The following is a 27,449-nucleotide window of genomic DNA, read 5'->3' as shown; positions in this document are numbered from 1 at the left end:
CCATCCCTGAAACCATAAATCAGGAAAGCAATTTACTATCTATTAAAATGACCAATATGTGCTATGACTTTCATTTATAAATTATTTATGCCACAGTCATCTTTAGAAAATTGTACTTGCGTTTCAGAACTGTTCAGGAGTTCGCCGTGGGGATCTGTGTTCTTGCAGGTTGGTGTTTCAGAAACTAGTGATGGTTGTAACACGGTGCAGGGACCAGCATTCTGGTCTGGCCGTGTACTCGCTGTGTGACCTTGGAAAGTTACTTCCCCTCTCTGGGCCTCAGTGTCATCATTGGCAAAGTGAGGCTTGGACTTGGTCCCTTCTGAGGATTTTGAGACTCAGCAAGGTTTCAGGCAGCGGGGCTAATCAGGGGAGCCCTGGCTGGTGTCCAGGCCCCAGGCCCCCAGAGGCTTCAGGTCAGATTTTCCGTCTAATTAAATCTGCCCAGCGGGGGTGTGCAGCGTTTGAGTCAATCCATGTGGAGTCAGTGAGGCAGAGCAGGCGGGATGGCCAATTGGCCTAAATAAATTGTCAGTTGAGTTTGGAAACTGAATTAGACTCGTCTGCACTTCCTTGGGCTGGGCATGCCCACAGCATGTGGGGCTGGCTGAGGGCTGGGAGGAGGGGACAAGGGGGAAGGAGGCCCTTTGGCGTCCAGTTCCTTTTTTGGCCCATCAGTAAATGCTCCCACCATCAACTCCAAGAAGCCCGGCTGGGTCCTGAGCACTCCAGACAAGTGTCCAAATCCTGGCCCCCATTCCTTCTCACAAATCCTCCCTCTGTGGCACCCAGCACAGGGAGCAGTGGGTGGTGGCAGGAGTTCCCCACCGCGCTACATCGAAGGTGGGAGTGGAGGGTGTGAGTGTGCAGGGAACACGGCTGTGTGGGCGCCTGTGTGGGGGAGTCTGTGTGCTGAGAGTGCTGGCGGGAAGGGGGAGGCTGTGTGTAAACGAAGTAGGTGTGCATACGGTGAAGGAACTTCACCTGCTCATGTGACCTGCCTCCAGTATGTAAGGCTTGTGTAAACAGCCACTGTGTGTAGTGTATATAGTTCATGCAGGTGTTGATAAGGACATGTATGGGCGTGGTATGTATGTGTAAGGACATGTGGGTGTGATGTGTGAGGATATGTATAGGTGTGATGTGTGTGTAAGAACATATGGGTGTGATGTATGTGAGGACATGCATGGGTGTGGTGTATGTGAGGACATGTATGGGTGTGGTGTGTGTGTAAGGACATATGGGTGTGATGTGTGTGAGAACATGTATGGGTGTGGTGTGTGTGTGAGGACATGTGGGTGTGATGTGTGTGTGAGGACGTATGGGTATGGTGTGTGTGTGAGGACATGTATGGGTGTGGTGTGTGTGTAAGGACATGTGTGGGTGTGATGTGTATATGCATGTGCACACATGTATGGGCCATCTCCTAGTGGAGTCAGGGTCTGGCTAGGCACTCTGGACATGTGTTCTCTGAGTTGAGACCCATTCTCGGGCTGGGACCCTTTTCCATGCCAGAGATGATCACTCACACAGTAGCCTGGGGTTCCCCTTTCCCTGGGACTGTCCTTGACTGAAAGAGGACAGACAGGGGGAAAAGGTCACTTAGCCAGCCCAGGGGAAAGCCACAGGGAGGCAGGGCTGTGCCCAAATCAGAATCCCCTCCTCCCACCGCACTGACCCTCTTGATCCTGGGATTTAGTGTGGACAGTGGGTGAACCAAGACCAGAAAAGGTGTGTCCAGCTTGCAGGGAGCCCAGACTACCCAAGAGATAAGAAGCCACTTTGCTAAATTCGTGAATTCATCCTCTGACCCTAGACACAGGTCATATCCAGAAGGGGCTGCCCCAACAGTGGCAACTTTTGAGGTGGCAGAGGTTCCCACGTTGCTTTCATCCTGAGATGTACATACTGGAAATGAAAATATGTCATAAAATGTACACATTCTTAAAATAGTATTTCTTCCCATTTTCCCAACATACTGTTATTTGACCAAGGGCATGTCTTAAATTGGTGGTACCTTGGGCTTGTCAATACATGGTCATCAGAAACCCAGACACAGAGAGGGAGGGAGAGAGGGAGAGAGGGAGAGGAGACCCCAGAGGTTTCTGGTCCATCAATAAATGGACCCCTTGTGGCAGAGATGGAGAGAGGGAGGCACAGTGAGGGAAGGGACCCACCCAAGGTCACAGAGCTCTCAGGTGGAGCAGAGACGAGAACCAGGTTCTCCTGAGACATCAGTACTGGGCTCTAGCATGGGGTTGTCACCATTGTGGCTTCTGAAACTTTGCTTAAAATGCCCTCCCAGGCTTCTCCACTCTCTGGGTCCCACCTGCCTTCTAGACCCCAGGTCAAAAGCAGCTCGAGTCCCTCTTGTCAAGCAGGCGGCAGCTGGAGTAGAAATGGCAGGACCTTGCAGTCAGACCAATTTGAGTTTTGGGCCTGGCTCAGCTGGTGATCTGGGACAAGTCACTGCCCCTTTCTGAGCCTTCATTCCTTGACAGGGAGGAGGTGGGATAGGATTCCTTGCCTCCCAGGCAGTTGTGATGATGAAATGAAATAGTACACAGAAAGTAAGAAGGAGGTGTTCAAACACCTTGTTTCAGTCCCCACGCAAGCCTCCCACTCTGACCCTCAGTGGGCCTCCCACGCTGGTGCCTTCCCATCAAAACAGAGCGCTTAGGAGCAGAGTGTCGAAGATGCAGGAAAGCCTAGAATCCTGCAGTCATGGAAGGGGAACCGTGGAGCTGGGCAGCACGTGGGACAGAGGGGCAGATGTGCCCCCACATCACAAAACAGCAGGACTGTCCTTCAGAGAGCCCGCCACCTTGCCTCTGCTCAGCCCATGTGGCATGAGTGAGCCTGAGTCCAGTGGGCTCCTGCGTGGGCCTGGCTGAACAGCACCCTGGTTTTGGAGGACACGGGGAGGGTGTTTCCTGAGGGACAGCTCTGAGATACCCAGTGGCATAAGGTCAGAGGAGAAGTCTCTGGATTTAGCAACAAGGAGAACTTGGTGAGGGCCCAGCCCAAGCCCCTAGGAAGGGTGGAAGGGAAAGCAGGGGGTAAGAAGCCCTCCCCGGAGGAGGCTGGTGGGGCACAAAGGAGGCAGAAGCAGACAAAGGCTTCTGTGGAGGGTGCTGGGAGAGAGCGTCTGAGTGGAGGTACAAATGGGGATTCCTTGGCCCCACACCCAGAGACTGGGGTTCAGCAGGGGTGAGTGGGACCAGAATTTGCCTTTAATGTGTGCCCTCGGTGGCTCTGATGCTCCCAGCCCCATCCTGGCATTTGGGATCCGGGAGGCCAATGAGACCCAGTGCCAGGCAGCGCTGATGCACAATGAACCTCATCAGCCTGAGACAGCATAAGGGCTGGGAGCAGGCAGCAGGGAGAAGGGGCCGAGTCCTGTGCTGGCCTCAGAGGCCTGCCTTTGAATCCCAGCTCTGCCACTGGGTTATGAGTGCAGGCAAGTGACATCTCAGAGACTGGGTCTCTATTTTTAAAATGGGACAATCAGAATAAAAAACTCCAGGAAGGAAGACATTATTTGAGGGGCCTGGAGGAACAGGTGGGGTATCTAGGAATTCTCCAGATCCAGGGCAGAATTCTGGGTCAGGAGAAACCCCAAGACTGCCAGTTCCCTTGCACACTGGTATTCCAGGAGTTGAGCCAAAGCTTCCCGCTACAAAAAATCCAAACGCAGCATTTTTGTTTTTCCCCCAAATTAAAGGTTGGGAGCGCAAGAAGCAGTAGCAACAGCTAAAGGGAGAAATGTGTTTCATTTCCGTTTTTTCCCTCTAATTTATTCTGACCCCACTGCCACTTGCTAACAACAGACCAGGAGCCAAGGACAGCCTTGAGAGAGCCAATGACATGGGCCTCAGACCTGTTTCCTGTGCCACAGCCCAAGGCAAGGCCGTCCGAGACCCAGCACTGTGGCCCCCAGCTGTGAGGGACACACTCCTGGGTGGCTGGTGACTTCACATTCCCACTTCCACAGGGCTGGGAGGAAATGAGCCTAGGTGGGTCAGGACACCCAAGGTCACACAGTGATGAGTGGAGTGTGAGCCAGAGTTCCCGGCTCTCCAGCCTAACTCGGGTAACAATTTGGAGGACTAGCACCAGCAGCTTCCTGGTCCTGGGCAGACCTCGCTCTCCACGCTTCATCTCATCTAAACCAAACGCCAGCCCAGTGCAGTGAGTTCTATTGTTATCACTGCTGTTCAGACGAGGAGTCCGAGGTTTGGAGAGGTGAAGAATCCAGGTCCCAAGCAGCAGAGCAGAACGTCCACCGCACGGTGCGGCTGGGCTGTGCCCTGGGAGCCCAACCTGGCTGCTCCTGCTTGGCTTCAACCGTAGGCAGTCAACAGGGAGCAGAGGGCCCGGGCCACCTTAGGAGAGTGGCTGTGCTGTCCCAGAGTGCCCCGGGCCCGGGTCGCCTTAGGGGAGTGGCTGTGCTGTCCCAGAGTGCCCCGGGCCCGGGCCGCCTTAGGGGAGTGGGCTGTGCTGTCCCAGAGTGCCCCGGGCCCCGGGCCGCCTTAGGGGAGTGGCTGTGCTATCCCAGAGTGCCCCGGGCCCCGGGCCGCCTTAGGGGAGTGGGGCTGTGCTGTCCCAGAGTGCCCCGGGCGGCGCCGTAGGGGAGTGGCTGTGCTGTCCCAGAGTGCCCCGGGCCCCGGGCCGCCTTAGGGGAGTGGGGCTGTGCTATCCCAGAGTGCCCCGGGCCCGGGCCGCCTTAGGAAAGTGGGGCTGTGCTATCCCAGAGTGCCCCGGGCCCGGGCCGCCTTAGGGGAGGGGCTGTGCTGTCCCAGAGTGCCCCGGGCCCGGGCCGCCTTAGGGGAGTGGGGCTGTGCTATCCCAGAGTGCCCCGGGCCCCGGGCCGCCTTAGGGGAGTGGGGCTGTGCTATCCCAGAGTGCCCCGGGCCCGGGCTGCCTTAGGGGAGGGGCTGTGCTGTCCCAGAGTGCCCCGGGCCCGGGTCGCCTTAGGGGAGGGGCTGTGCTGTCCCAGAGTGCCCCGGGCCCCGGGCCGCCTTAGGGGAGTGGGGCTGTGCTGTCCCAGAGTGCCCCGGGCCCGGGCTGCCTTAGGGGAGGGGCTGTGCTATCCCAGAGTGCCCCGGGCCCGGGCCGCCTTAGGGGAGTGGGGCTGTGCTATCCCAGAGTGCCCCGGGCCCAGGCCGCCTTAGGGGAGTGGCTGTGCTATCCCAGAGCACCCAGTCAGTCTCCCAGGCCAGGAAGGTTGGGTGTCAGGGAGCCAACACCCACTCCCTCCTGAAGTCCAGACTGCAAACACCCTCTACCATTAACATTTAAACTCGGAGAAATAATATTAGTGTTCCACAGGAAATTGCTCGTCTAGTTCAGGACTTATATGGTGTGTGTCTCCAGTGCATTTGTCTGATGAGTTATGGGACCATATTTCTTCCTTTGCCCTGATTGTCAGGGAGCTCAGCTCCATTTGGTGCTCAGCTCTGGACAAGCCCTTTACCTGGGTTTAGAGTATCACTATTTCTTGTCTTCATTATACTCTTTCTTTCCTTCTTTATTTCTAGGAGTTCTGTTAATGGTGTGTCTCGTGTGCTTTAAACCTTTTTGTGCCACAGTTTGGAATAAGAAATATAGTGACTGCGATTCCCAGGTCTGGAAGTGAGAAGGAAGGCATCCCATAGATAACCATCGGCCCTGTGGTAACTCTGAGACAGATGTCCCAACAGCGAGGGGGAGCTCCCAAGACCACTCATTCTGTCTTTGGATCGCTCTAGAGACATGTTTTTATTTCTTAAGTCAACCTCTCTGCCCCTTTCTCCCAGTGATCCCAGTTCTGCTCTTTAGAGTCACCAGAACACACCTGCTTCTCTTCCTCCCTGTGACAGCCCTGCCCACACCGGCAGGCAGGCCTCGGGACCCAGCCCTGCGCCATCTCTCCTGCAGGCCAGGCCTTCTCCAGCTTCCATCACACTCCCTGACTTGGCCAGCTCTCCTGGCCTGGTTCAGAGCTGCTGTCCTTGAGCACTCACTGTGCATGGCTAAGCGGACCGTGTGCTGCACCCTTGCCGATCCTCACAGTCCCCTTGGTGGTGGGAGTATTTAGCTTTGTTGAGCCTCACTGTTCTCTGTTATCAAGTAACAATGACCGTCGTTACAAACATGCCCTCACTCATCTTCCTTTCTGACGAAGGTGTCATTTCTTGCAGACAAGAAAATTGAGGTTGAGAGTGGTTAAGAAGTGCAGAATTTGAAACCAGGTAACTGTAACCCCCAAATCACTATGCTCCAGGGCTTCCATTTGCAAATCTCTTTCCCATCTATCCAGGTAGTCCTGGGGGAAGATGTTCCTCTTCCCAGTATGATGACACTGGGTACAGCTGTCTGCAGTTTATAATACATTTCACATTTAGAATCCTAGATGAATCTCTCTCTCACACACACACACACACACACTTGCTGGGCCATCAACAGATCTGTCTTGATTGTTCCCATTTGGCAGATGAGAAAACTGAGACTCCAGGCTTTATGGTGTGTCCACTAGGAATCCACTGAGAAATTTCCCCCCAGGCCCACTTGTGTTTTTCATTGAGTCATAGGTCTTGACTTCTAATAGGGTATGCATGTGTATGTATATATGTGTATATGTCGGGGGTAAAGGAATAAGAAGATGACCCCCAAAAAGGACAGCTCAGGGAGGGCAGTGGGCATAGCCCAGATAGGACCACAGTTGACAGCCCACCTGCTCTCTCTCTCCAACAAATATTTACTCCTTATCCCAGTCCTGTGCAGGGCACTGAGTACAGAGCGAGCAAAACAGCCACCTGGCAGAGGAGACTAATATTTATCAAATAACCATACAAACACTTACTTGTAAGACATATGAGGGCTTCGAGAATGCATAAGGCATTTAATGGGTCTTTAACAACAAGTCTGGAGGTCAGAGTAGCCCCCAGGAGGAAGGGACAAGTGCAGGGGTGGGAAGGATGGGTAGGAATCAACCAGGGAAGCACAGGCTATGAGGAAGAGCATTCTAGGCAGAAGTAACAGGGACAATTCCCAGTCCTCACGTCCCCTGACCATCGGCAGCATCTGAGACAGAAGGTCACCCCCTCCTTTTGGTCGCACTTCCCAGGGCCCCACAGTCTCTTGACGTTCCTCCCACCTCACTGGCTGCTCCTTCTTGATGTCCTTTGCCAGCGCTCCTCCAACTACAGGGTGCTCCAGAGCTCAGCCTTGGTCCTCTTCTCCATCCACCTCATTCGCTTTAGTGATTCCCAGTTCCAAGGCTTAAAAACCATCACCCATTCAAATCCCACTAACAGCATACTCCCAAAATTTAACCTGCAGTCGAGTCCTTCTGAGCTCAGGACCTCAGCATCCAAGTCCTTAGCATCTCTGGGTGGAGGTCTAATAGCTCTTTCCCAACTAGACACAGCTGAACTCCTGTACCACCCCCACCACCTGCAGCCTTCTACATCTCCTGAGATAGCAACTCCACCCTTAACAGAAACTGTGGAGTCATCCTTGACACTTCTTTCTGTCACACCTCACATTTAGTCTATGAAGAAATCCTGTTGGCTCAGCTTGACACAGTGTCAAATCCCGACTCTGACCACTTCCCAGTGGCACTGTCACCACCCTGTCCCAGACATCATCATTCCCCCAAGATTCTGGTGAAGCCTCTTAGTTGGTCTCTCAGCTTCCAAGGTTCCTGGTGCTCTAGGACTGTTTTCAACACAGCAGCCAGATACTCCTTTTAAATGTAAATCTGGTTGTGTCATTTCTCTGCCCCAAACCCTGCACTGGCTCAGCATTTCTCTCAGAGGAAAACCCAAGGTCCTCACAATGCGCTGTAGACCCTGGTGTGAAGTGGTCCTCCATGACCCCTCCAAGTGCCTCTCCTGCCACTGGCCCCTTTGTTTGTTCCAGCCACATCCGCCTCCTCAGACACATTCCTTAAGCCTGCCAGACACACACTTGCCTCAGGGCCCTTGCACTGGCTGTTCCCTCTGCCAGGTACACCCATGGCTTATTCTCTCACCGTCTCACAAAAGTACCTGCCTAATCTGACCACTCTCTTTAAAATCTCAACCAGCACTCCCAACCAATCTGGTTTTCCTTACTCTACAGCCCCCATTGCACGTACCATCTTTGAACACGAACTTTTCCCCAGTTTTACTGAGGTATAATATACATACAACAGCCACCCATTCTGTGCCCAGCTGGATGAGTGTGGGCACTTCACACTATCTAATTTACTAAGTTTTCCTATTTATTGCCCATGAAGTGGCTGGATCTGGGGATGAGGGCTGGCCCTGATGCCAGGCTAGCCACACACTGCAAACTAGTAGGGAAAGGGATCCCATCCCCGGGAACCAGGAGCACAGCTAAGCAAAAGCACAGTTTCTCATCTGTGGGAAGGTTGTGGATACTCGCCCTGTGTCTGCTGGCCTAAATCCTTCTATCTACACAATGGCCATAAGTTTAGGCCCTTCAGCCTCATTAGGAAGTGAACCAACCTCTCCTCTGGTGCTCACTTCCCCTCGTCTACACTGGCAGTGTGCATGATCACTGATTCACTGACGTTGTGTCCGCATTCGCACTGACCATGTGCACGATCACTGATTCACTGACATCGTGTCTGCATCCCCACTAACAACATGCACGATCACCGATGCACTGATGCTGTGTCTGCATCCGCACTGACGACGCGCACGACCACCGATTCACTGGTACTGTATCTGCATCGGCACTGACAGCATGCACGATCACTGATTCACTGATGCTGTATCTGCATCGGCACTGATGATGTGCACGATCATAGATTCACTGATGCTGTGTCTGCATGTTCACTGACAATGTGCAGAACCACTGATTCACTGACACTGTATCTCCATCTGCACTGACAACATGCATAACCCCTAACTTCAGACTTGCCTTTATGCCGGCCCTCACTGCACTTACATCAGATCTTCACCTACACTGGTAAAGGATAATCTCTATCCAGGAGTCTGTGACTAAACTGACCCTAGATGTACAACAAATAATTTAGCCATGTTCTCATCAACTCAGTCTCCAGAGCTTATTTGTTACACTGGCAATGGGCACACTCACTGACAGCAGACTCATGTACACACGGCAGCAGGCACAATCACGTTCATCTCTTAGCAGTGGGCACACTCAATAAACAAAGACTTGAGTCCCCACCAGCCATGGAAATGAATAACGGAGGAGAGTGACCACAGGGCACAAAGGCTCCTGTTCAGAGAGGAGCAGACATACCTTCCCTTCCCAGCGGGCTGCCAGCTAAAGGTGCTGGTTATGAAGTTCAACACCCTGAGTACTGCCTACAGGGCAGAACCTGGCACAGGAACATGGAATTCAAAACCTACATGCAGGCCCTGGAATGTGGAATCTAGAATCTGGGCATTAGAACTGGAATCTGGGACACATGGCAAGATGAGACCATGTCTATTCCCAGCATCTTGAGGTCACTCAAGGTGCGGAGAGACTTGGGCTGTGTGACTCCCAGCACCACCTGCCCCCTCCCCACCCCACACCCAGGCCAGCCCAGCCAGCCTGGGCTTAAAAAAGCACCAGGAAATGTCACTTTCTGTTTGAGGAGGTGCAATGGGAGGAGATGGCCAAACCAGTTTAGCTGCCGGCCTATTCAAAGGCTGGGAACAGTGACAGCACCTTCCAGTCCTGAGGCTTGTTTTTTACCCAGGCCAGACAGAATTCCAGCCCCTTCCCTGGCAGACAGAGCCCTGCCTAGTGCCAGCCCAGAACTCCTTCCTCCCACTGGGCTGCATTTCCCATCTGTAAAATAAGGGTGGTTTGATCCACTTGAGCTCCAGCTGTATCTCTAGGACCCCTGTGTTACACAAGAATATCTAGATCCTACCAGAGACAGCCTGAAGGAGAGACGCCTGCAGTAGATTCTTCCCAAGAGAAGAAAGCTACAAGGACATCTGGTCATCCACTGATGCAGCTTTCACTCAATTGTTCCTTGAGTCAATCACCAAGTATTTCCCAAGTGCCTACTGTACACCAGGTGCCATTTTTCACAACCAGCTCTAGAAATAACAGCTTTAAATAAAGTTCCCAGCATAGAGCTAGGCACATGGTGGGTATATTGATAGGATAAAGACACCTACTGTGTGCTGACACTTACTCTGAGCTGGACCTGTTCATTCCTAAGGAACCTGACATGCCCCATCTCATTGCCATACACCATTCCTGAGGTCCATACTGCAGTTACCATCACATTTTTATAAAGAAAGAAACAAGGCCTGGCCAGTTTGGCTCAGCGGTTGGAGCGTCGGCCTGCGGACCAGAGAGTCCCAGGTTTGGTTCCTGCTAGGGGCACGTACCAAAAAAAAAAAAAAAAAAAGAAAAGAAAAGAATCAGGCTTGGAGAGGCTAAGTGGCCCATGATCATCACCTGGGAGGTGATGGAGTCAGCATACAAAACCTACCTTTGTCTGATTCCAGAACACATGCTCTTAAACATTCTCCTAGTCCCTCAACTAACATTTACAGAATGGATGTCTGAGTGAATGAATGAAACTTTGTGTTGGGGCCAGGATGGGGCCATGACTGTCCAAGGCCACTGGCATGCATGAGTGTGGGGAGTACGTGTGTGCAGATGTTTGTGTGTTTGCACATGGAGCTTTCATATAGAAAGACTTCCCCTTGTTGTCTTGGTCTTGGGTGTTCTGGAGCTATACTGTACTTAGCTGCAGCCATGACTGTAATAAGCAGTTAGTGGTACACCAGGTACTCTCACTGGGATCTGGTTTCCCAGGGAGATTGCTGGGGCCAGTGTGAGTATGTGGGGGAAGGGGGTGCGACCTGGTGCTGAGGGACACTAGAGCAGGGCTTTGTGTCTGTGAGCACAGACACTCACAGCACTGTTTCTTGTGCAGATGGAGATCCTTCGCGCCAGCTGGAAACATCTGCTCTAGGCCAGCAGCATCGAAACCTCTAGGCCCTGCCAAGCTCAACTATTGGTCGCCTATGTTTGAGGCCCCTTTACTGGCCCTTGCTAGGCAATTAGAATAAAAGCCTTAGAGCTCATATCTAGAACCTGGGGACTGATGGCGAAAAGCAGTGGGAAGATGATGGATTTCAGTATAACTGACCCAGGAACATCCAAGGCCTCAAGAAGGTGGCACCCTCCTCAGTATGCTCAGTGTGTCCTGGGGTTCAGAGGCCAATCCCCCACTCTCTGTCTGCCCTCCAGTAGATTCAGGGAGTCTGGAAAACCCTGGGCCCTGAGGCCTCCCTAGTCACATGGCACTGCCCGCAATGTCTTTCCAGCCTGACCTGGTTCTGCTCCATCAGAGCCTCGACCCTTTGAGAGTGGACCAGTCCCCTCGGCCAGGCCCTGCCCCCACCTCCCAGGTCCCTCACTCCACAAACCATCCCCTCCTGCATTTGGCAAACCCACTTTCTCCAGACATGGGCTGGGTTGCTTGCTCCACCCTGAAGTTCTCAGCATTCAAGTCCCATTCTCTAGGCTGTTTTCATTTGATGAGAGGTGGGACTTCTTCTCCTGCCTTGAAGCCAAGAGACTAGGAATATATCCATTCATCCATTTGTTGAGCCATCCACAAAGCTACCCACCCATCTGGGTATGCACTCCTACACCCTTCCCTCCATCCATTCATCCATACCATCTTTTTATCCATTCTTTCATCCACTTGTCCCTCATCCAGCTGTCCACCTCATTCCTGACCAGAGAACCACAGCATAACAGGGCAGGATGGAACACTGGCACTAATTTACCTTCTTAATTTCCCAAAGAAGACCTGGAGTCTAACCCTTCTTTCACCAGTTATTAATGTACAGTCTTGTATAAATATATTTCATCTCTCTGGGCCATTTTCCCCTTCATCAGTAAAATGGGGATAATGGCAAATCCTTCTACCTCACAGGGCTATTGTGAGGTATGTCGCTTCAGCAAAGATCGATTGGCTTCAGGTTATGTAAGAACCACTACCATTGCTTAAGCTGGTCCTCGCCCTCTCAGAGGCTGCAGCTGTCAGGGAGACATGTAGCCTCGGTAGGTCAGCTGGCTCAAGGGCAGGAAGAGTTCTAGGGCGGGCGGGGCGGGCAGCCTCTTCAGGAGAGGGCTCAGGAAAGGCTCCAGGAGAGGGGGCCATCAGAGCCGGCCTTCGATGGTGGGTGGGTCCATTTCAGAAAGGCCGAGGTGGAAGCAAGGACATGATTGGTGGAGGAGAGCATAAGCAGAGGCAGGAGGCAGGGGGAGCTGGAGCATGCTGGAGGCACAGCGGATGGGTCTGGAGGCCGAGGGTGGGTGACCTGGACAGACAGGACTGGTGGAATTTCCAAGGGTAGCACAACAGGGTTGGAGAAAGGCCGTGGACATGGAAAGACTCAGCAAGCCAGGGCAAAGCACAGTGATTCCTTACTCTGCAGCTTCTACTAGATCCCCTGACTGCCAGACAGGAAAAAAATATCTGCTTGGTGACAGCCAGGCCTCGGGAGACACGATTCCTGCCGCCTAGAAGGAAGCCAGCTCTGGCATTTCTGACCTTTGTGATGCTAAATATATCATTGGTGACAGTGGTTCATGGCTCTGAGGCTGTGGGGCTCTCGGACGAGGCTTCCGTGGCAGATTCCCTGTCTCTGTGGCTCAGCCAGGGCCTTATTATACCAGCTCCCCCGGGGAGTCTGAACCCAGGACCAGGGTGACAATGATGTCTCAGGAGGCCAGATCTAACCCCTAGTAAGTGGCTCCTGTGTGCCAGGCACCACACTGGAGCTTTGCCCCCGAGACTGCTCTTCCTTTCACATATGAGGAGACAGGCTCAGCTAGATGACACTTGCCCCAGCCCACACTGAGGCAGAGGGGAGACCAAAACCCAGGCCCAGCCCAGTCCAAGGCCTGTGCTCCCACCTCCACCATGTCCTCTCCCAACACTCGCCCTGGCCTTGAGATGGTGGTCTCCTCCTGCCCACAACAGTGAGCCCTATTTTCTCCCTCACAAATGATCTTTCTGCCTCCGGTCTCAGTGGATTCTCCCAACACTGCCGAGAGGCGAGGACACATCTTTATGCACACTTCATAGGTGAGAACTAAGGCCCGAAAGGACAAAGGCCATGCTCCAGGTATGTAGACTGGTCAGGGGACAAGCTAGGAGCACCGTGGCAACACGGGGAGAAGCACACTGCCCAGGGCCGCCCTTAGCAGATGACAGCCACATGGGCTTCCAAGAGCCCAGCCCATGGCCCTCCAGCTGGCTCGAGGTGGCCCAGCAGGTGACTGTGTTCCTCACAGCTGCTCAGAGAACCCCTGAGGTTGAGCATAAAACATTAATCTCTAAGTGGTAAGATGCTGGCCCTGGCAGGAGGCTGGGGTCTGAAGTATGTTCACAGTCCTACCCTGGTGACAAGGCCCAAGGGAGTCACACTTGCCCATTCTATTACCTGCAGGGGCAGAGAAACTGCCTGGGGAGCCGCGTGGCCTCCCTGGTCACAGCAGCCCTCCTGCAGACATTGGTTCACACCCTCAGGGGGAGGCATTGTCTGCAGAGCACCCTGGAAGGCGGCCCCTGTGCTGAACTGCGGCGAGAAGGGCAGCGTGTCTGACCGGACCACCGGGGGCACCATGCCCTGAGCTGAGGCTTTCTGTGGCTTCATCATCTGCTCTCACAGCAGCCCCTTGAAGTGGGGACGCTTCTTATCCCCCCTCACAGCTGGGTGGCGGAAGCGTGCAGCGGTCACACAGCTGGTAATCAGCACAGCCAGGTCTGGACCTCGGCAGTTTGGCTCCAGTCTGCCCATAACCGCTATGCTCACCATCTTCTCCAACACACCTGGAGTGAGAGCCAGGGGAGCTGCCATCAAGGGCTCTGTGAATGGAAACTGCTGACTGGACTTTGTCTGGAAGGGCCCCTGACCTCTGGCTCCCTCCCTGACTGCTCTCCAGCTCCACACCACCCTGAGGGAACAGCTCAGCCTTAGTGTGTGGCAGCCGTAAGTGACCCCACCATCTCCTCTCTGGGCACAGCTTACCTTTAGGGAGATGGCGGAGGTCCCCTATTATGTGAGGCAGGAGCTCCCTCTCTGAGGTCCGGCTGCCTGGAGGTCCAGACTGCACAGCCCCTGTGGCCACAGGAGGGGAGGCGATGGTAGGGCGGAGGTGAGCACAGCCACGCACGGCGCTGGCACTCAGGGGACCTGAAGGCAGGTCCTACTGAGGCAGGCCCATGAATGGGAGCCCGGTGGGACCGTGGGGAGCTCTGCTCTGCTCTTTCTGACCTGCCACTGTTCCCTGGCTCTCCAAGTTGACCCTGGACACTGGCCTCTTGCTGTGTCTGGATCCCCAGGCACGTGTCTGCTCTGGGCATGTCACATTTCCCTCTGCTCCCAGTTGTCACATGTCTCCCTCCATCACCTCCTTCAAGTCTTTGCTGAAACATCACCTGCTTAGGAGGCCTTCCCTGCCTCAAGTTGCCACCTCCCATATTTCCTGCCCCCCCCCCCCCATCTCCATCTCCTCTCACCATCCGACACGCTGTATATCCCATGTGTCCACTTGTTTCTTTTTATTCTCCCTGCACGAGAATATAAGCTTGTTGAAGGCAGGTATTTTTTACTGTTTTGTTCTTTGCTCTATTCCCAGCTTCTAGAGCAGTGCCTGTTATCTAGTAAGTGCTCTGTAAATATTTTTTGAATAAATGAGTGCTAACAGCAGTCCATGGCAAGGGACCTACACAGACTGTCTTTATGTGCAGGGTAGGAGTGTATGCAGAGACGTCCCTTCCTGCACTGTGGATGGGGAAGGAAAGAGGTAAAGTGTGGCGGGGGGCATCATGGCAGTAGGCCAGGGTTTCGTGGGCTGGAGCCAGAGCCAGGGTGAAGCAGGATCAGGGCTGCCAGGCCAGCAGGGTCTGGGTAGTGTGATGTGGAAGAGACATCTGAGGCCCTGCACAGGCTGAGAAAGCCTCCTTTGGCTGCCATGGCCCAGGCTGAAGCAGCATCTAAGCCTGGGCCCAGTAAGGCTGGTCCCTGCAGCCCCCTGAACTCAGCTGTTTGGGGCCCCCGCAGCTAATATTAGCTTGTCTCCATCCAGCCTGGCATTGGTGTGGTGGGGCAGCTCAGCCCTGAAGTGGGTATCACCCACTGGCACCAACAGGAGCCCCAGGCCCTAGCCCCTGGCCTCCAGCAGCTCCTGGGGTCGGCCAGGCCCCTGCTGCCTGCTCCCTGTGCCTGAGCATCCCCTGTAAAGAGGAGACGCTTCAATCCTGAGTTGTGATGCACGCCCCCACCTGCCAGCTCACCACGCGGGCACACTTATCAATGTCTCCGGTCCTCGCACTGGGCTTCCGACCACAGCCTGGTATCAATGGTCCTCCCTCCTTCTCCACCTCAGGTGAAAGTTCCACCATTCATCTCTCATTCCCCAGTACAGCTGGGCAGGGAGCAGAGCACAGATGGGCAGCGCATTACAACAGATGGGGAGACCGAGGCTCAGAGGGGGCCGTGACCTGCTTAGGACACACTGCAGATTTGTGGCAGAATCCAGGTCTGCCTCCCAGGGTGACACTCCTGAAATCGGGCCCTGGGAGGCAGACTCTGGAAGGAGGAGCCCTCAGGGCCAAGGTAGGTGAGGCGACTCCTAGAGCAGCATTGGGAAGGAGAGTCAGTTGGCTGGAAGAAGGGAGCAGAGAGGGAACAGGTGAGGGTTTGTTTGGCTCTTTAAGAGCCAAGTGCTGGTAAAAAGACAATGGAATCCATGGTAATTAAGCACTTACTATGTGCAGGGTTCTAGGCTAAGTGCTTAACACATTTAATCCTCACGACTTCTTATGAGTCAGGTGCTATTAATAGCCCTCTCTGGAGGCACAGACAGGTTAGGGAACTTGCCCAAGGTCACACAGCTGGGAAGTGGTTGAGCTGGGATTCAAACACAGGCCTCCTGGCTCAAGAGGCCATGTTCTTGGGAGAGAGCAAGGCTCCAGGTTGTATTGCCAAGGTCAGGTAGCCAGGAAGTGGGGCCAGCCATAAAGCCCACCCACTTTCTACTGACGACATAATGAAGGCTCAAAGCAGGGGGATTTGGGACAAAAAGTATGTTAGGCCTTCGAGGAATAGAATCTGTGTTGAAAGCCAGTAACTAATGTCTAGAATTTCCCAACACAGCTGATAGAGGAAAGGGGCCAATGGGAGGGAAAAGGGAAGGAGGGAGTGGACAGGGAAGGAGAAGGAGAAAAAGAACCTGGCTGGCCATCAGGAGAAGCAGAGTCCTAAGGGAGTTGGACTTGGGCGTTGGCTGGACCGAGTGGACTGCGCATTCAGTGTCCCTGCAATGTCTCCAACCTAAGAGCTTGTGCATCATGGTTTTAGAAACTAGCTTGTTAGCCTCTGAGCTGCAGTTGTCAGCAGCGGTTGGGCTAAAGCTGTGCGAAGGAGGAGTTTGGAGAGAGGGAGGGGCCAGCATGTGAACAGCCTCATCGCCCGAGCAGTGACAATGGCAGGTGGAACCCTGACTAGGGCACCCCAGCACTCCCAGTACTGCCTTAGCCTCTCCATCGTGGCTACAGGCTTGTGGGATGGAGGGATTGTGTTTCCAGGTGAGGCAGGAAGGAGGGGGCCAGCCAGGAACAGGCTCAAAGGTGCTGTGCCCATGTCTGACCTATGTCTTGAACTGTGGCCTCCTTATCCATTCTTTTAATCCACGTTTATTTAGCACCACGATGTGCCAGATCCTGTTCTCGGTTCCAAGCACAGAACAATGGGTAAAAGACAAAAAAGCCTGCCCTTGTGGAACTTACGTTCTGGGGTGGGGTGGGGGGATAAACGGACTAGAAACAAGGTAAATAGGGTTAACGTAGCTACATGGCAGCGAGTGCCACAGAGAAAGCAGGAAAGCCTGCCGGGAAAGGGAGTGGCAGGGTGCAATCCGAGACCAGGACATCTGAGCCCCGACCTGAAGGAGGTGAGCGAGGGAGTGGGGGGGGAGGGGGAGCAAGGGCCAGAGCACAGGTCCTGAGGCAGGAGCACAAGCGTGTGCCCATGGAAACCAAGGAGGCCAGAATGAGCACAGAGGACAGGCAGGGGAGCAGAGGCACGGGTGGAGAGTGCAAGGAGCTCCTTACAACCCTCCTAAGGACTTGGGCTCCCGAGTGAGACAGAGCAGGTGGCTCGGTCCGACCAGCACTCCACCAGGACGGCCTGCCTGCGGTGTGGAGGAGGTGCAGGCAGGGACAGAAGCAGGAGGACAGTGGGCAGCAGTCCAGGGGACAGAAGCTGCGGCTTCAATCAGGAAGGTAGCAGTGCAGGTGGTGAGACACGGCTGGGTCCTGGGTAGGTTTTCAACGTGAAGACAACAGGATTGGCTGAGGTGTGAGAAAAAGAGAGGAGTCCAGGATGACGGAAGGTTTCTGGTCTGAGCAACTGGACGCAGTTGCCATTTACTGAGCTGGGGCCTCGTGCTCAGGCCCATCACCCTGATGCCAATGTCTTGGGCACCAGGAAAAGTCTGAATCACCCGTGAAGCTCTGCCACCTGAACCCACCTGTCCAGGCCTCTCTGCATCCTCACTTCCCCTCAATGGGGAACTGCGGCCACATAAGCACTCCTCAGAATCTAATGTGTGTATGATTCATCTGGGACTCTGTTAAAATGCAGATTCTGAATGAGTAGGTGTGTGTGTTGGGGGGGGGGGTTAAACTCTTCTTTTCTAACAATTGCCCAGGTGATGCTGATGCTTTGGTCAGAGGACCTCACTGAGTAACATGAGCCACCATGTCCCCCACGGCAGACCCTCATGCTCTGAGCATTAGCATCATCCAGGAGCAGAAACATCCTGACCTGACCCTAAGATCTAAGAATCAAATTCTTGCTAGATAGAGCTCAGGAGCCTGACCTTTTCTGAAGCATCCCAAGTAATCTGAGAGCTGGCCATGGGTGGGAGTCCTCCAGCAACTACCCCCGCAGCCCCCGCGGCAGCCGCTGTGGACACCCCTACCCCAGCTCCATCGAGCACAGTGGCAGCTCGCTGCCTCCCTCTCCATGCCATGAAGCTAGTGCCCCTGCTCCCACCCCTCCGGCCTGGCACAGCATCTCCTCTCTCAGTGCCCCTTTCTGTAACTCTCAGAGGGCAGACAGCCAAGAGAAGGGCCTGAGTGCAATAGGTGCCACCCTCTGGGCCTGAGCAAGCCCACCCTAAAGAGGTGGTACCCCCAGGTCTGTGCCTGCAAAAGGGCGGGGCAAGTCTACTGAGCCACTGATGGCTCACAGAGGCCCAGCACAGGAACAGACCCCACGCAGAGCATGGTTACTATGCCTTGAATGAATGAATGGGAGCAGGTTGAGGGAGTCTGGATGAGTGTAAGAGGAAGCTCCGTAGACCCCCCTGCCCTGGCTCCTACCACTTGGTATCAGCACCCTTGCCAGGACAGCTCACACATGCCCTAGAGGAGAGCTGGGCTGAGGATGAGGAAGGAGAACTAGGGAAGGACGAACTTGGCTCCCACAGTCAGTGCCTCTGGGAAGCTGAAGTCCGGAATTCTTCGACTCCTGAAATGTTGGACCTGGGAAGAGGCTTGGTGGTCATTTAGAATGACCTGTATTTTACAGGTGGAGAAACGGCAGCCTGAAGGGACGACGGAACTTGCCCAAGGGAACCTGGTTGGTTGAATGGCCTGGCTGCAGGTCTCGCTCTGGCCCGGTTGCAGGCATCACGCAACTGGGGCCTTGTCTGTGGCCTCATCTTTCTGTGTACCTGGTCAGTCCCTAATCCTGAGGACCTGCCTGTCCCTAGCCATAAGCCTCCACAGCTGACCCATAGACCTCCAGCTCAAATCATGCAAGCCTGGTGACTCTGGGCCCAACCCAGACTCCTCACTCTTGAAGGTCATCAAGGGCCAGAGCAGCCAGGCTAAGTATTAGGCACCTTGAGGGATTTTTCGTATTTGGCAAAAACTAGAAAGTACACTGATGGAAGGGAAGGGATGAGCAAAAACTGGATGCTGGCATGAGGGCTGAAGAAGAGAAGGCCAGGGAGGAGCCTGGCAGGAGGGAGCAGCAGGAGACATGGGAGAAGGCCTGGAACGCCGAGCTGAGGAGAGGCCAGCACGGCTGCCATGCATCACCTCATGCAGGGTAACTTGTGATCTTCCCCAGCTCTCTGCCATCTCCCTGCAGGCTACATGGAGCTTCAGTTGGGGGCGGTGGAGGCACCTTCTGAAAACCCTCTTCCTGGGCTGTCGGAGCATTCTCGTAGCCCCTCCAGGCCGAACCCTCGCTTGCCATTGTTCAGGGAATACCAGAAATGGCTGAGCGGTATTCCCTAATAAATTGTTGGAAGTGTTTGGTGGGGGAGAGAGGGAAACAGATAAACGCCCCAGCCTGGGCCACAGCAAGCCACAGACCCCAGCATCCCTGGAAACGCCAGGAGGAAGCCCCGAGCGGTGGTTACGGACAGAGCTCTGGTGTAGGGCAGACCCAGGTCTGAATACTGGCTCTTCTTCGCATCAGCTCAGTGACCTTGATGAGTTACTAAACTTCTCCGCAGCCTCATCGGTGACATTAGCATGCTAGTAATAATACAGTTCCATGGGAATCTTGTGAGAATATGTAAACCTTTAAGACTTCTGACACATAGTAAGTGCTTTAGTAATTTAGTAAACAAGTAGCCATTAGTATTGTGATTCGGGAAAGGAAGGGGGTTCTGGAAAATCCTGCTTGGGAAATGATAAGAACAGGATTTTGGCCAATCTGGGTGGACTGACCTATGGAGGTCTCAGCTAGCTGGGCTGGGCGCGAGGGTGGAATGGGGAAGAGGTGGGAGGCAGGTAATTGCTCATTCTCCCTCCCGGGGGGAGGAAATAAAGGGAGTAGTAAGAGAACCGCACAGGTGAGAGTGGTTCTTTGAAAACTGAAAGCCAAAAGAAATGCAAAGGGCCCAACACTGGGCCTTGAGGCTTGGGTGTGAATTTGAGTCTCACTGATTCCCTGTGTGGTCTTGGACAAGTGTCTTTCCCTCTCCGAGCCTACTGAGGAGAGGGGCTAGAGGTGGGCTGGGAGCATGCATCTGCTCCAATGGTCCCATGTATGCAGAAGGGGGTTCCTCCCACCCAAGTGGTTCCCCTATTGAATAAGGGTTGAGCCAACAGCCTCTGCAACGTTTTAGACCCCCACTTTTCCTCTGAGCCTGCACCCAGGGAAGGGAAGCTCAGGCCAGGGTGGAGGCCAGGTTGGCCTGGGGACTGACGGGAAGCAGTGGCTTGAGGCCCTGACCTTTTGGTCCAGAGCAAATACACTGGTCATGGGACTGCTCAGAATAGCCGGAGCACTATATTCAGCTGTCTTGAAAGTTCCTGAGATCCTGGCCCAGGCAGCGGGTCCTGAAATAAGCCCCCACCAGACCCCCTCCCCCACCACTGAGACAACCGGAGGGAGGCTCCAGCTAATTTCCAAAGCTTCTGGCAAATGACAGACCTCCTGCCCACAGTTAGGAAGCTCAGACTCCTGCCCCAGAGCACCAGACTCCCAACATTCCCTGAGGTGTCTTAAGGTGGATGTGGGTTCCCAGGCGACTGAGCAGGGACTTAGAGATCTGGGTTTCTGAACCCGCCCCCTCTGTACCCCGCCCCCCATCTGCCCCCAGCAAAGAACCTGCTCACATGGGACCTTGGGTAAAGCACTTCTCTCTGGGCCTCGGTTTCCTCATCTGTCATAATAATAGCTCCTATTATATTGTGTTCGTAGAAGCTTAGCGTCTGGACGGGGAGACAAAACTGAATCGAACAAAGCTGCTAATGAACATTTTACTACAAACCAGATAGCTTCTCTGAAGAGAAGGACTCTGGTTCTGGATCCTGACCCAGCCTGTGGAATCTGGGAAGGAACTAGTGTTTGAAGCAGGGTGTGAAGGATGAAGAAGGGCAAACCAGGAGGAAAGAGTGCTCCAGAAGAGCATATGCAAAGGTCCTGAGGCAGGCAGACCTGGCACATATAAGAAACTGAAATGAGGCCAGGGTGGCTAGAGCTCAGTGAGTGATGAGGACAACCAGGCCAGAGGAGACTGGAGAGGTAGGCAGGTGTGGGCTGGGGAAGCAGTGAAGGGTGTTAAGCAGGCAAGGAGGTAAGCTGACAGATTTGTGAGTTGAAGAGATCTCTGTGGTTGCCAAGTGGAGAATGAACTGGAGGTACAGGGACTGGAGGTAGGAGAGCAGTCAGGAAGCTGGAGAGGTTGGCCTGAGGGAAATAGTGGTGGCTTGAGGCAAGAGCGTGAACATGGAGACAGGGCAAAGGATGGAGTCTAGAGAGTCATGAAGTAAAATGATAATACAACCAACAGGAGCAATACAGCAGCCAACATTTACTGAGCACGTACTGCATGCCAGGCCCTGTGACTTGGGGCTCTCCACATATTACCTCAGTTAATCTTTCCATCAGCTCTTCGGGGTGGGTTCTATCACTATGCCTGTTTTAGAGGTGAAGAGGCTGAGAGACACTGACTAGGAGATGCTGGGTTTGTGCCTTTTTTTTTTTACTAGGAGTGGGCCTGGGGGAGGGAGAGGCCATTCAAAGACACGAGGACACCTGTAAAAGCATCATGAGAAAGAGAAGAACACTGAATGGGTGATACACTGTGGCAGGAGTACTCGGGGTGGCTGGAAGAGGAACGTACCCAGTCCCTCGCCACTACTCACGGGTCTCCTGACCTGGGGAAGTGCGCTGTGAGGTGAGGGGGCAAGCTGCCCAGGAAGGCCCTGGTAGCAGCTCTGTCCCCATCCCTCTGCATGCCAAGCCAAGGCTCCAAGAGCTCTGTGTCAGCTGGGACCCAAGGGAGAAACAGAAGTCTCTGGCTGGGCTCTTCATCCCAGCTACCAGCTGAATTTCCTTCCCAGAGAGTTGGGGAGGCATCAGACTACATCAGGTCTCATGGAAGTGGGGACAAAGACCTGGAGTTGGGGGAGAGCTAGGCAGTGGGGTGGATGTAGGTGGTACTTGCTTGTCATTTTGGAAGGCCAAGTGACTCTGGGGTCAAATGTCAACACACACACACACACACACACACACACACACACACACACACAGGATACTCTCCACCACTGGCCCTGACCTGACACAAAACAATGTTCCTGATGACAACATGCAAATCATAGATAAAAGCCAAGGACCTCAGACCTGCACTGGCCCCCAAGGAAGAGAGGAGGGCAGGTTTCAAGTCAGGGCTGCCCCAGCACCCTCCTGCCTGCTCCCACACCTCCCACAGCTTTGCATGCTAGGACTGCTGCTCCCTGCCATCTGCCTGGTTAATCTCTACTTGCCCCTCAAAGCTTCTCCCAGCATTACATCCTCTGGGACAGCTCTTACTCTCAGTCCCCGGAAGCCCCTTCACAGCCCCTACCACATAGTAACATCATCCTTTGATTGTGTGTGTCTAGGGCACCACCCCTCACCCCAGAACACAAACTGGGCTAATCATGTCACAGCTCATCTCCCTACCCCTCACCGCCCCCAGCCTGGGTGCCCAGAACACCACAGGAGAGAAAGGCCAGGGAACCAACGACTCCAGCTAGCACTGTCACCCCGAGGAGCTCAGGCGGGACCTCCCACCCCAGCCACGTCGCCCCTATCTTCTAGAGCCAGTGCCACGGCCTCCCCGTCAGGTCCGTGCATCAACAACTGGCCAGCGCTACAGATTGTTTCCATTGAGGATGGGAAATGAGAAGGAAACTGCTCACTGAGGCAGCTCAGGAGTCCCAGGAGACCAAGGCAGGAAGCTGGTCTGGAGTTTCATCTTCCTCAAGGTAACTCATGCCCAGGCACCACAAGGTCTCTCTCGCATCTCACATACAAGCACACACAGCAACACTGACACAGTTTCTCACACACAGTCTGTATCACACAGGGTTCCCCGCTCCACACACAGCCTTACACACACACACACACACACACACACACACATATCAATGCCTTCACACTCACCTCAAGTCTTTCATACCTCTCCCAAGAATCTCTCACATACATGCACACACACACACACACACATGTGTGCAGTATCTCTTACACACACGGTCTCTTTTCCTCATATATGCACTGTCCCCCACACAGTCTCATTCTCACACACGAAGTCCATCTCTCAGAACATACACAATCTGTCTCTCACGCTCACACAGAATTTCTCGGACAGAGACATAGAATGTCACAGTCAGTCTCACCCCCCCCCACTGCACCCCGGGTCTCACACTCGTTACTCTCTCACACAGTCTTTCTCACACACATGAAGATTCTCTCACAGCCACACAGAATCTCTTACACAGATTCTCTCACACAGGCAGCTTTTCTTTCACACACAAATACAATGTCACACACATACAGGATTCTGATCTAGAATCTACAATAAACATTTGAATTCCACCAATTTGAGGAGGCTTGGGGCCCCTGTGGGGGAGGGATAAACAAAGGTGACAGCAGCAGGCAGCAGCGCAAAGATGGAGGGGGAGGGAGGGCGGGCAGCTGGCTGGTCCCTGCGCAGATGAGCTGCAGAGAGGCAGCGCAATGCAGCGAGGCCTGCAGGAGGGCGGCAGGAAGCCTGGGTTCTAATCCCAGCTCTGCCCTCAGTTCTGTGTGCCCTTGGGCAGCCCCTCCTCCTGTGGGCCTCAGTGTCCTCATCTGTCACCCGAGGAAGTTGGTATGACTCTGTGAGGCTACTGCGGAAAGAAGGTAGCACTGATAGGCAGGGGTGGGGGGGCACCATCTAACTTACCTCCATCCCCATCTACTGCCCAGCTTTTCCCTCCAAGTCTGCTTGTCAATGGACACTCGATTGAATCAGGACTTTTCTATAAGGTTTTGTATACCAACAAGACTCCAAACCACACTAGCCAGCCCATTTATATGCATTGGGTGAAGGCCACCTTGCAGCCTAAGAGTGTTCAGTGGGAGAAGATGGACAGGGGAGGGGCTGGAACCTGCCACACATGACCTCTGCCTACCCTGAAACTCAGAGACATAGGTCAGAGCCCTCAAGCTGAGCCCAAGGTAGCCAGCGCTGAGGAGGATGAGGTCCCAGAAGACCTGATTCTTAGCCTCTAGCTCCCTGGGTGACCTTGGGCAGGGTCCTCAGTGGCAAAAGGAGGAGTTTGGCTCTCTCCCTAGTAACACTCCCATACACATCTATTCTAGGATTTAATGTATTACACTCTGACCTGCTGAACCCTCCTTGAAAGATGCTAAAACACTGAGTGTTTTATCTCAGTAACAATGCTCCCAGGCCTGTGCCTCAATACAGCTTATTTTCTGCCTGTGGACACCTTAGTGCCCCCAAGTCCTCTTCCCACACTGATTCTCAGTAGCTCAGCAGACACTCCTGCCCCCTCCCGTGCCCCATCCTTCCCCCTCAGTTCTAGCGGGCAGGAGGGAGAGCTGTAGAACAGTAAAGGAGAGTGGGCAGAGGCAGAGGTTGGCCTAGTAGGGGATTAGGGGGTGGTGACTATGATTGGGGGAGGGGCTCTGCTTTAAATGACTAACAACTCTGACCCTCCCCTTCATTCTTTAGGCTCTGTTCCGGCCTCTGAGGACAGAGTCCAGTGAAGGCAAGTGGAATCTCTTTCAAGGCTGTAACCAGTGTCTCCCTTTTGGGTTTAGTTAAGTAGTAAAAACCCTCAGGATTCACCAGACCTCCCTCTTCTATTTTACTGAAGAGGAAACTGATCCAGAGAGGCCACCTGAGGAGCCAAGGTCAGGAGCAGGGTGCCCTTCCTCCCCTGTAACCAACTGCCGTCAGGAAAGGGGAGTGGCCAGTGAAGACACACCCACCTCTCACAGACTTTCTCGGTGTCGGCTCCCCCTTCAGAGCCCCTCTCTGCTCCTGGCAGGTCCAAGGCATAAGCTCAGTGGCCCCCTCCAATACCCTGCCCTTTTGACAAGGAAGAAGGACAGGCTCTGTTCCCAGGAGCAGGTTTCAGAGGAATCACACCCACCTCCCCAGAGCCTATCCCAACACCAACTCCAAGCTAGTAATCAGCCATAAAAATTCCTACCCAGAATGGCCTGAGGCTGCTTCTTGGGGAGCTGGGGGTTGGGGTGGGGGTGGGAGGTGAAGGGGATCTCAAGCTGCAGAACCAGGCCTCAAGCCCTGGTCTGTGGGCCCTGGCTGGCTCCAGATGCCCTTACCTGGGAAGGAGGAAGGATGCCCAGCTTTCCTCCCCACACCAACATCCAAAGGGCCAATCAGACCTTCACAGTACACATCTGCAAAGACACAAACATGGATGCACGGGCACTCCTGCACACTTAAACATATACACATGCTCACTCACTCTCACCACATTCTTTACCCACACTTACATAAATATGCACACACAGCCTACTCATACACACAGACACGCTCATTCATACTCACTCATACATATTAAATCTGGAAATACAGACGCAGACCTTACATACATAAAAAACTAGTCAGCCTAGCAAAAACACCCCCTCTTACACACATACACACGTAATAACACACACCACACTCACGGCCTTTCAGTTTTGACTGCCTAGCGCCAGTTCTCGAATACACCCCACCCCCACCCCATTTCTGATGGGTAAGTTGTTGCCTACCCTCGCATAGCGGGATGAGTAGGGGTCCTCGAAGAGCGCCCAGATGCGCGGCTGCCAGCGGCGCCAGAAGCCGCCAGGCCGGCCGTCAGGGGAGTCGCTGAGCGCCAGGCGCTTGGTCATCTCCAGCTCGTCCTCCCCGTCGCCCGAGTCTCCAGGGCCGTCGGCGTCTCCGTCGTCAGCGCTGTTGTCCAGGGGCGCGCCGCCAAAGCTGTCGAGCGCCTCCTCCGCGTCCCGGTGCTGGCGGTACGTCATCCAGCAGCAGGGCTCCACGTCGGTCTCGTCGATACCCCAGAAGGCCAGCTCCTCTTCGTAGAGCGGCCCGCACACGTCGGCCGGGCAATGAAGCTTGCCTGTGCGGTAGTAGTTCAAAATGTGCGCAAAGACGCCCGGGTGGCGGTCGAAAAAGAACTCGTCGGCACGCGGGTCATAGTCGAAATGGCTGTGGGCGTCGGGCTCCGCCAGCCAGGCGAGCCGCGTGCCGGGCAGCGTGCGCAGCGTCGAGCGGTACGTCTGGTGGCGCGTGCCGCCCACGTTGATCACGATGCGCTCGCTCTCGTCCCCTTGGCCCATCGCGGCGCCCCCTTAGGCATGGCGCGGCCCAGCGACACCCATGGGAGCGGCCGCCAGGGGGAGTTGGCGCCGGGGAGGGGGGCGCTCGGCCTCCTCCCCCCTCCCCTCAGCCGTCGAGGGGGACAGAGGACAGCGGCTCTGGCCACCCCAAGAGCGACCCAAGCCCCTCAGGGCGATTTCTGTCGGGTGCTGGTCCAGGGCAGTGAGTGTGCGCGGGATCCCAAGTGTCTCTGGGCGCCAGATGTAGGAGGGAGCTGGTCCGGCTGCGGAGGAGGCAGAGGAGGAAAGAAGGGCGGGAGAGAGGGAAGGAGGAAGGGAGGGAGGGGGGCGGTGCTCAGCGGCGAACCCCGGGAGGAGGGAAAAGAGGGTGGGGGGACCGGGCTCCTGTTCTCATCTCAGCGGGAAAATGTAGAAAGCGACACAAAGCTTTTGGGGGTAAGGTCAGCTGCCCCCAGGGCCGGTCAGATAGACCTGTCCCTGGCAGGAGGAGGGATGGAGAGGGGGCCGGAAAATTCGCGCCCTGTTGTGCGGTGGTCACCGCAGCGCGCTCTCGACGCGGAGAGATTGATGCCCGCTGCCTTCCTCCCTGCGTGGCTGGGCTGCAGCTCGGGGCGCAGGGCGGGCTCCAGCCCCCTCCCTCTTTCCTTGCCTGGCTGCCTGCTTCCCCCGGCGGCGGGCGCGCCTGCCCGCCCTCCCGCCCTGCTCGCTCCTTCTCCCCGCCTCTTGAAGGAGATGGCGGGCCCCCTGGACAGGGGCACCGGAACGCTGCTCGGTGCGGCTGCCGTGGAGCGCTGCGCTTGGTGCGCTCAGGCTCAAGCTGGGGTTCCGCTGGGCTGCGCTCAGACTCAGGCTTCGGCCCCGGCTGCGGTGCTGAAGGGACAGCTCCCAGACTGTGGTGGAGCTGTGTGGGGCCCGGCAGGGGTTCTCCAGGCTGGATTCGGTCTGCGGGGCCCGCAGGCACTGTCTCCGATGCCTCTGCGCCCGGCGCTCCGCGCCCCGCTTTAAGCAAGCGGTGGGCGCTGCCAGCCGAAACGAGGGGGCTGCGGTGGTCGGGCCCGGGATACGAGGGTGGCGGGTCGGGGTGCGACGAGGCGAGGCCGGGAAGGTGAGGCGCGGAGCGGCCGCCGCCGCCGCCGCCGCCGCCGCGACGCTGCTGCCGCCTGGGCTGCTGCTTGGCTCTCTTTCTCGCTTGCTTGCTTGCTCGCGCGGTCCGCGTCCAGCCCGCCGCTCTCCGGACACGGGCACACGGCGCGCGCAGCCGCACTCGCCCCCGGAGGGAGGCGCCGCGCTGGGTCCTAAAAAGCCCTG

The 27,449-nt window shown here is 55.0% G+C and overlaps 1 protein-coding gene across 1 annotated transcript in view; it reads right to left on the bottom strand.

The window, feature by feature from the left end:
• Positions 1-26,400, bottom strand: part of KCNC1 (potassium voltage-gated channel subfamily C member 1) — a 44,468-nt gene extending 18,068 nt beyond the window's left edge. The window contains exon 1 of the mRNA XM_036259747.1: positions 25,572-26,400. Coding sequence (XP_036115640.1) covers positions 25,572-26,141 — 570 coding nt within the window. The 5' untranslated portion in view covers positions 26,142-26,400. The remainder of the gene's footprint in view (positions 1-25,571) is intronic.
• Between the last annotated feature and the right edge of the window lie 1,049 nt (positions 26,401-27,449).

This window comes from Molossus molossus, unplaced genomic scaffold (assembly GCF_014108415.1).
Source record: "Molossus molossus isolate mMolMol1 unplaced genomic scaffold, mMolMol1.p scaffold_m16_p_13, whole genome shotgun sequence".
Classification (NCBI taxonomy): Eukaryota; Metazoa; Chordata; class Mammalia; order Chiroptera; family Molossidae; genus Molossus; species Molossus molossus.
Note: the sequence above shows the minus strand (reverse complement) of the source record. Positions and strands in the feature narration are given on the sequence as shown.